This window comes from Electrona antarctica, assembly GCF_951216825.1.
Source record: "Electrona antarctica genome assembly, contig: scaffold_114, whole genome shotgun sequence".
Lineage (NCBI taxonomy): Eukaryota > Metazoa > Chordata > Actinopteri > Myctophiformes > Myctophidae > Electrona > Electrona antarctica.
Window position 1 is genome coordinate 269,701 of NW_027637903.1, and position 10,080 is coordinate 279,780.

Below are 10,080 nucleotides of genomic sequence, written 5' to 3' on the forward strand. Positions count from 1 at the left end.
CCAGCCCCTGCCCCTCTAACACTCTGTGCACGTACGTGCACTCCACCAGACCAGGCATGTGCGCTAAGTGCCCAGTCCAGTGTGTGTGAGCAGCCCTCCCAGTAACTAAGGGCCATTTCTATTCTGTCACCTTTCAAAGCCATACGTAGAGGAAGAACCCAGCTGGGGCTTAACGCGGTCAGGACGGGAACCCCTTTGGGTGTTTGAAGCATCATGTTATGCTTTAGCTGTTGGAAAATAGCAGATCTACAAGCTCGTAGCGCGGCACCGAGTGCCGTGCTACGAGCTTGTAGATCTGCTATTTTTTGGGAAAAATCGTGAAAATGTGCCTGGTGCAAATCTTTGAATATATATTCTTTCAGAGCGAACGTTTTTAACTCAAATTATTTGCTTCTTCTCCTGAAACAACATATTTTCAGATGGGGGTCGGAGGCCCCATCATGAAATAGTTTGAGAACCGCTGACATAGAAACATAGGGTTTTTAAGAAAACTGTCATGATTTAGAAGACATTTAGAAGACATTTAGAAGACATTTAGAAGACATTTAGAAGACATTTAGAAGACATTTAGAAGACATTTTTGTAGAATCTGGTCTCGGTCGAAATGGGTTAATGGAGAATGTAAAAAAAGTGGGTGAAATATAGAAGGCGAGAGATTTAAAAAAAGAAAGCCATGTGTGCCTCATGGTGCTATCTGCCATTATCCCGTTCTGGACTGAGGTCGATTAAAAAAAAAAAGATCCTAACATTTTTCTGAAAAACCCATGTTTCTGTGTCAGTGGTGCTCAACCTTTTTCATGTCAAGGACCCCCAGAATTATCTCTATCGGGCCACGGACCCCATCTCAAAATATGTAGTTCCAGGGACCCCCCCCCCCCCCTCCCAGAAGCCAATATTTTAGTGAAAAATGTTCGCTCTGAAATATATATATTCAAAGATTTGTGCCACATTTTCATGACTTTTCAAAAATAGCTGACCTACAAGCTCAATATGAGCTTGTAGGTCTGCTATTTTTCAATAGCTAAATTATAACAATGTTTAAAACACCAAAAGGGGTTCCCACCCAGAATGGGTTATACAAGCCGTGATGACAACCTGAACCCAGAATGCCCTCTCCCCTCCCCTCCCCTCCCCTCCCCCCCTCCCCTACCCTCCCCTCCCCTCCTCTCCTCCCCTCTCCTCTCCTCTCCTCTCCCCTCCCCTCCTCTCCTCTCCCCTCCCCTCCTCTCCTCTCCTCTCCTCTCCTCTCCTCCCCTCCCCTCCCCTCTCCTCTCCTCTCCTCTCCTCTCCCCTCCTCTCCTCTCCTCTCCCCTCCCCTCCTCTCCTCCCCTCTCCTCTCCTCCTCTCCTCTCCTCTCCTCTCCTCTCCCCTCCCCTCCTCCCCTCCCCTCCCCTCCCCCTCCCCTCCCCTCCCCTCCTCTCCTCTCCTCTCCTCTCCTCTCCTCTCCTCTCCTCTCCTCTCCTCTCCTCTCCCCTCCCCTCCCCTCCCCTCCCCTCCCCTCCCCTCTCTCCTCCCCTCCCCTCCCCTCCCCTCCCCTCTCCTCTCCTCCCTCCCCTCCCCTCTCCTCTCCTCTCCTCTCCTCTCCTCTCCTCTGACTTCCATTTTGGAGGTTTATTTATGTAAAGTAATGATCATGTTTTATGTACAGTCAAGCTTTCTGAGAAGCCCTTTCTTTGCCCTATAGCTATGTCCATTAACCTCAGTATAACGTCCTCCTATTGGTCCACTATCCTCAGTATACCCTCCTCCCATCACCACATCTCTGCCCCCATTGGTTTAGGATTAAATACTTCTTTGATAAGATAAGGACCATTAGATTACCTTCTGGTGAACAATTCATCTCGCGCTACTTCTCAGCTCGGTGTGTCAGTATGATAAATGACAGTTAGGCCTATAGTATATATGCAGCTATACTAGCCTACAGGGGGGTGTGTGTGTGTGTGTGTGTGTGTGTGTGTGTGTGTGTGTGTGTGTGTGTGTGTGTGTACAGATGAGGGCTTCAGAGATATGATGGTCATACTATCTATACAGGCAATAATATGAGTTATGAATCATCTGTCTGGTGACGCGCATCAAAAACAACATATCGTTCAATCTCGGCTGATCTGACGCCAAGCCATGGATATATACACCAAGCCCCCCCCCCCCCCCCCCCCCCCTCCTCTCAATAAAGTCAGGTGCGTTAGTGAAGGACGCGCGCGTGCGTGCGTGCACGCAGAGGTCGCAGACCAAGACATGCGTAGCTACATGTGACCAGATTGACGGATGAAATAAAACTCAACTATAGTAGCCTAATATAAATAATCAGCATTTTGCGCACAGCTCACAGCAGAGCAGCAGGATTCTCTGTTCTAGCCCAGCTAGAATCCACGATTATAGCTTCAATGGATATTCATATAAAACGTTATATTGGCTAATAGCTAGGTTTGAACATTATAGGCAAAAATAATAATATATATAGGCCTCTTAATTATTACTTCTCCTGTCTGTCTGTCTGTCTGTCTGTCACCCAAACCGGTGTGACAACAGGGGGCAGGCAGCGCTGTGGAAGCAACAGGATCCATGTCTCCTGTTAGACATCACAGGGTAGGCCTACTGTGGGTCTGTGACACGGATCTGACAGACCTCACAGCGTAGGCCTACTGTGGGTCTGTGACCACGGGATCTGACAGACCTCACAGGGTACAAACACGGATCTATAACAGTCTGTCTTTTTGTAAACAAGTGTAATGCGTTTTTATTTGGTCGTCCACTCACAGTTAACAGTCTTTGTATTGAGTTAATTGTGCTTGAAATGTACTGTAATTCTGCAAACTGTTAATACATACTTCAATCAATCAATCAATCAATCAAAAAGGTCTGTGTGGAACAACCTGACCCTTAAAGAGCTCCTCGATCATGAAACTTAAAGCTTAACCTTCTGCAAAGATCCGTGTTTTTACTCACCTGCTTTTCAGACGCGTTTTCAGGAAGTTTTTGCCGAAAGGAGCCATGATAATTCAGCATAATATGGATAATATCACTATGTTATTTATATTCCAGTGCGGTTTAGTTTACACTCCGAGCATGACGGCGCCGTGGCGGGACCTCAGCGACTCTCTGTGATTGTGAGAGAGAGAGAGAGGGGTTGAAAAGTTGAAAAGTTGGCTGAGGGGGGGTGTCCCAAGACAAGTAACTCTAACACTGCACTGCAGGTTGGAGGAGGCCGTCCCCTATCCTATCCGAGACGGGAACGGAGGAGGAGGTGATTTAGGAAAGCACTTGTGCGTAATGCCCCTTCCTCCCCTTCCTTCCTTCCCTTGCAAAGTTGCACCTGCAAGTTCAACCTGCTCTTCACAATCCTACCGCGTCCTATAACTGCAAAGTGAATATTAGAATCGGTCATTTTAAGTCTATTAATGTTAAAATGTATTTAATCTATTAGTTAACACACAAGATAGCTACTGAATAGCTAATAGGCTGATTATGCATTTAGGTTTTATAATAATTCGCACAACAATAAAACTGAGGAACTTTATCACACATATCCTAGGAGCCTATATAGGCTATATGCCTATTTTACATTATTGTTTAAAATGTAACTCACTTCAATTCGTGGGCGTAATTTCACACACATCTGCTAACTTTGTGATGTGACAACTTGACAATGTTGTCCAGTTTAAGTTATCAGCCTAGAGTTGAGCGGTTAGGACTTGTTCCTGTCAACTGGCTCACCCTGGTGGAGACAACAAGACAATTAACACACTTTGGACCAATGACGCTCACTTTGATGTCACAGAGTTACGTAGAAGCAGCTGAGATCCATCTAACTCAGGCCAGTATCTGGCCACTAGTGTATCAGTTAATGTATATATCTATAATCTAACTGATACACTTTAGCCTATAGAGCGTCGCAGTCCCGCCTCCTACCCTGGACCAGGAAATGAAACCCAATGCATTATTCTCATAGACATTTCTTAAAGTATTTATTTAAAGACGGTTACGCCGCGGACAAAGCCAACTCGAGTCGTGACAACTCATGACAACACAAACAATATTTTGGATCAAACAAATAATTACAAAGAAGAAAAACAACAAAAAAAGTGTTGTAACCTGCCGTTTTTTTCTTCTTTCTAATTATTTGTTTGGTCCAAAATATTGTTTGTGTTGTCATGAGTTGTCACGACTCAAGTTGGCTTTGTCCGCGGCGTAACCGTCTTTAAATAAATACTTTAAGAAATGTCTATGAGAATAATGCATTGGGTTTCATTTCCTGGTCCAGGGTAGGAGGCGGGACTGCGACGCTCTATATCACCAACGTGATTATTTAATTGTTACTCTATTATAATTATTGCATAATTATGACAAAAAGAGAATCCACAACCATTTATGGACAGCCATATGAAAGCAAGAAAACAAGACAGAAACAAACAAACAAACAAACAAACAAACGATGCACATTTTTACAAACTAAACAGCAACACAATGTTTCTGGGTTCACCCCTTTATCAGTATCATGACAACACTATAATGGGCACTCCCCTCAATGCAGTTATACCTGGCTTATACAACATGGTAGTGTTTAATAATAATAATAATAATAAAGCTTTATTTATATAGCACCTTTCAAAACAACATTACAAAGTGCTTTACAAAAATAAACAACAAAAGTAAACAGCACACAAAGCAGGACAATTTAAAAACAATGCAAAGCAAAACAATAATAATAATACAAGCAATCAATTCCGTACAGAATAGTAGGAACAGGAAGCTAAGGCAGAGTAAACAATCAGTAGAACACAATCAGGAGAAATTAGGATTAAAAGCTATAGTCTATAAAAATGAGTTTTAAGTAGAGATTTAAAATGTGGAACCGACTCAGCGAGCCTGATTTCCAGGGGCAGAGCATTCCATAGGGTGGGGGCCCTAAAGGAAAAGGCCATGCGACCGGTGGAGTTCAGGGGCCCCTTTGGTAGGTCTAGGAGTTCAGGGGCCCCTTTGGTAGGTCTAGGAGTTCAGGGGCCCTTTGGTAGGGCTAGGAGTTCAGGGGCCCTTTGGTAGGGCTAGGAGTTCAGGGGCCCTTTGGTAGGGCTAGGAGTTCAGGGGCCCTTTGGTAGGGCTAGGAGTTCAGGGGCCCTTTGGTAGGGCTAGGAGTTCAGGGGCCCTTTGGTAGGGCTAGGAGTTCAGGGGCCCCTTTGGTAGGTCTAGGAGTTCAGGGGCCCCTTTGGTAGGTCTAGGAGTTCAGGGGCCCCTTTGGTAGGTCTAGGAGTGCTTTATTAGAGGATCTCAGACTGCGGTAGTGCCGTGCACACACATACAGTAGGTCTGAGATATAAGGTGGCGCATAGACAGCCTGTCACATAACACAACACGCGTTAGTAAAATAGGCCTATACTGTACTATACTGTACTATACTGTACTATACTGTACTATACTGGCCATAAAGAATCGCTCTTATCATCGTACCATTGGGTTACTTATTACCTGTGTTGCTTATTACGGCCGTAGGTTGCGTATTACAGCCCTGTGTTGCTTATTACAGTCGTGGGTTGCGTATTACAGCCCTGTGTTGCTTATTACAGTCGTGGGTTGCGTATTACAGCCCTGTGTTGCTTATTACAGTCGTGGGTTGCGTATTACAGCCCTGTGTTGCTTATTACAGTCGTGGGTTGCGTATTACAGCCCTGTGTTGCTTATTACGGCCGTAGGTTGCGTATTACAGCCCTGTGTTGCTTATTACAGTCGTAGGTTGCGTATTACAGCCCTGTGTTGCTTATTACAGTCGTGGGTTGCGTATTACAGCCCTGTGTTGCTTATTACAGTCGTGGGTTGCGTATTACAGCCCTGTGTTGCTTATTACAGTCGTGGGTTGCGTATTACAGCCCTGTGTTGCTTATTACAGTCGTGGGTTGCTTATTACAGCCCTGTGTTGCTTATTACGGCCGTAGGTTGCGTATTACAGCCCTGTGTTGCTTATTACAGTCGTAGGTTGCGTATTACAGCCCTGTGTTGCTTATTACAGCCGTGGGTTGCGTATTGCTGATGAAAAGAAGCGATGAAAAGAAGCGATGAAAAAAAGCAGTTGTGGGTTGCTTATTACATCCGCGCGTTGCTTATTGCAATCGTAGGTTGTTTATTGCAGCCGTGGGTTGATTATTACAGCAGTAGGTTGCTTATCAGGGCCGTCAATCCACACATTGGAACTATCCCATTGAGACAAAGCGGGTGCCTATGGGCTATAGTTCCAAACATTGGAACTATCCCATTGAGACAAAGCGGGTGCCTATGGGCTATAGTTCCACACATTGGAACTATCCCATTGAGACAAAGCGGGTGCCTATGGGCTATAGTTCCAAACATTGGAACTACCCCATTGAGACAAAGCGGGTGCCTATGGGCTATAGTTCCAAACATTGGAACTACCCCATTGAGACAAAGCGGGTGCCTATGGGCTATAGTTCCAAACATTGGAACTATCCCATTGAGACAAAGTGGGGTGCCTATGGGCTATAGTTCCAAACATTGCTCCTATGGCTGGAACTATCCCATTGAGATAGAATGAGCACTTCCGCATTCCATTGTTACAATGGGAGTCAACGCTAGTGTCGCCACTCTCTTACTAGATTACTCTGGTTTAGATTAGATTAGATTCAATGTATTGTCACTGCACATAGTATACCAATACTTGACATTGAAATGACGAGTGGCGTCTAGCCAGAAGTGCAATACAGTAATGCAGTAAATGAAAGAATAAATGCAGAGAAATGTACAGTATGTACAGTAATGTGTACAGAATAATACATAGAATAAAACCCTGGTCTAACCAAGGGGCCAGTGAGGCGCTCCAACGTTGAAGCACTGGGCCCTAGTGGTAAGAGGAAGGACTGCAGGCGGACCCGTGCTTTAACACGTAGGACCATCACTCCCTACGTCACCCATACGTCTCCCCGGACCTCAAATTTGAGGTCCGGAGGAGGTACTTCCGGCAGTCTTCCGGGTGCTTCAAAACGCCACTGAGCAACTTCATCGAAATGAATAGCTTGGGGGCGGGGCTAGTGCTCCAGTTCGGTCTCTATCCTTTATATACTCTATGGGTCTAACCCATGTTATGCTTAGCTGTGATTGGACCATAGCAGTTTGGGGGAGGGGCTTAGCTATAGGTCAAGAAACTCTCAAGTGTTGCTTCACAAAAGTGTAAAGGCTTATCCTTAAGTGACCCATGCGGTGACCTCGTAGTACACAGAACAAACAGGACATAAATATGTCGTATTTTCACTGATACGTTTTGGGAGTACACCAAGTGTACTACTATTATTAACCAACTTAGAGAGCAACCATGAGACTTATACACACTTTATCAGGACACTTTATCTCCAAAAGAATGAATCATTGACAGTTCTGACGTAATACTGTTCAAGGAACGCCAAACAGGAAGACGTCTCATTGCATTATGTGCACTTTGCCACAAAATTACACATTGTGCTATTAACTCATTCAGGACGGGAACCCCTTTTGGTGTTTTAAAGCATTATGTTATACTTTAGCTATGTTGAAAAAATAGCAGATCTACAAGCTCGTAGCGCGGCACTCGGTGCTATGTGGCGCAAATCTTTGAATTTATATTCTTTCAGAGCGAACGTTTTTTTTTTAACTCAAATCTTTGCTTCTGGGCGGGGTCCTTGGAAATACATATTTTCAGATGGTGGTTTGCGGCCAAATACATATATTTTTTGGGGTCCTTGACAAGAAATAGTTTGAGAACCAACTGACATAGAAACATAGTTTTTTCTTTCTGAAACCTTTTAGGATTTAGAAGACGTTGTTTTATAGAGTCGGCCTCGGTCCTAGATGTATTACATTAAGAAGGGAGAACCTGCTGTGCGTGTCCGGACGCAGGGAGGATGCCAGAGATGTTCAAATGCCATCGGGGTCACCGACTGGACACTGGATATTTCCTTCAGAGGAACAACATCAGCAAGACACTGAACCCTACGTTGCCTCCAATGAGTCACAACCGTTGGTGTGTGAATGTGGGAAGTGAGGACGCTGGCGTCGACTGTTCGCCGCTTCACCTCCCAATGTATGAATGAATGAACCTTCACCTCCCAATGTATGAATGAATGAACCTTCACCTCCCAATGTATGGATGAATGGACCTTCACCTCCCAATGTATGAATTAATGAACCTTCACCTCCCAATGTATGAATGAATGAACCTTCACCTCCCAATGTATGAATGAATGAACCTTCACCTCCCAATGTATGAATGAATGAACCTTCACCTCCCAATGTATGAATGAATGAACATTCACCTCCCAATGTATGAATGGATGAACCTTCACCTCCCAATGTATGAATGAATGAACCTTCACCTCCCAATGTATGAATGGATGAACCTTCACCTCCCAATGTATGAATGGATGAACCTTCACCTCCCAATGTATGAATGAATGAACCTTCACCTCCCAATGTATGAATGAATGAACCTTCACCTCCCAATGTATGAATGAATGAACCTTCACCTCCCAATGTATGAATGGATGAACCTTCACCTCCCAATGTATGAATGAATGAACCTTCACCTCCCAATGTATGAATGGATGAACCTTTGTAAAGCGCTTTGAGCACTTGGAAAAGCGCTATAAAAAAATAATTATTCAAAAAAATCCACTCCTTTTGCTGTGACCTTGCCGTGGTGGAGTGGCTTAGTGATTCAGTGACCCTGGAACCTGTCGTGGTGGCAGTTGACCTTCGACCTTTGTGGTGACGATAGGTTGACCTTCGGTTTGACCGGCACCGGATTGGTCACAGGAAAGAGTCCAAACTAACAACAGCAATATCCCATTTCTGTATTTGGTGTTTCACCAACCAATTCATAGCTGTATAGCAAAAATGTATAGCAAAAACACGTAATTTCCTTGGTTTTGGTAACACATACTATAGGCTGTAATTGTTGAACTAAATAGACACAAAAAAAACGCAAAGGCTTGTGAATAGGAATATTTCTATAGAACACTTATGCCATATGACAATAATACAATATCCAAAACCACAGACAACATCCAGTCTAATGTCATGATATTGATCACATAGATAGATAGATATGTATCACATAGATACTAGGGATGTCCCGATCACGTTTTTATTGCTCCCGATCCGATCATTTGTAAACGACGTGATCAGCCCCAGATTTCCGATCACGTGAACGGATCGGGGCAAGTCGGAAAAAACACTACTTGTGAAGTTAGGTAACAATTTTGGAAACGGTTCGGAGGAAAAACAGTCCAAATGTCATTCTGACCCCGAAGGCCTCGTTGACCCCTTGTTGCACAGTGGTTAGTGTCCTAGCTTCCCCATGACATTAATTAACACCTTGAGGGCTTTAAATTGTTTAATCCAGCGTTCCCCCGCCCCTTAATACGCTAAACCTGCTATTTGTTTAATGTGTTTAATTCGCCGTTTTAAAATAATTAAAAAGAAAGAACGGATTTGGCGTAAATCAAGCCATCCTCTGGGCCGCTAGGGCTTCTGGGAAAATGGGTTCAATGCAAGTGAACGGGCTGTTTGTTTGGACTACAACATGCTGTAGCATAACCCGGGTAAAAGGGCACGGGCTGAAGCCCCCTTTGATGTCTATGTGTGCACCTCCCTGCAACGCTCTGACAGTCCACCGATGACGGAGTTGCAATAACCCCATAGATTCATATATACGTATATATATATTTTACCTGACGCACACCCTTAACCCATTTTGGGCGGGAACCCCTTTTGGTGTTTTAAGCATTATGTTATACTTTAGCTATTGAAAAATAGCAGATCTACAAGCTCGTAGACGTAGATCATGTAGATCTGCAATTTTTTTGAAAAATCGTGAAAATGTGACACAAATCTTTGGAATTTATATTATTTCAGAGCGAACGTTTTTAACTCAAATCTTTGCTTCTGGGAGGGGGTCCCTGGGAGGGGGTCTCTGGGAGGGGGGTCCCTGGAGGGGGTCCCTGGAACAACATATTTGCAGATGGGGGTCCTTGACGTGACATAGTTTGAGAACCACTACCATAGAAACATACATAGAACATAGACATGTTTCCAGAAAACTGT

General features: G+C 44.3%; 1 protein-coding gene across 1 annotated transcript in view; it reads right to left on the bottom strand.

Annotated features, from left to right (window-relative positions):
• Positions 1–3,083, bottom strand: part of rassf9 (Ras association domain family member 9) — a gene marked incomplete at its 3' end in the record, with an annotated part of 32,760 nt that extends 29,677 nt beyond the window's left edge. The window contains exon 1 of the mRNA XM_079531471.1: positions 2,947–3,083. Within this exon, the coding sequence (XP_079387597.1) occupies positions 2,947–2,993 (47 nt within the window). The 5' untranslated portion in view covers positions 2,994–3,083. The remainder of the gene's footprint in view (positions 1–2,946) is intronic.
• Positions 3,084–10,080: the final 6,997 nt, after the last annotated feature.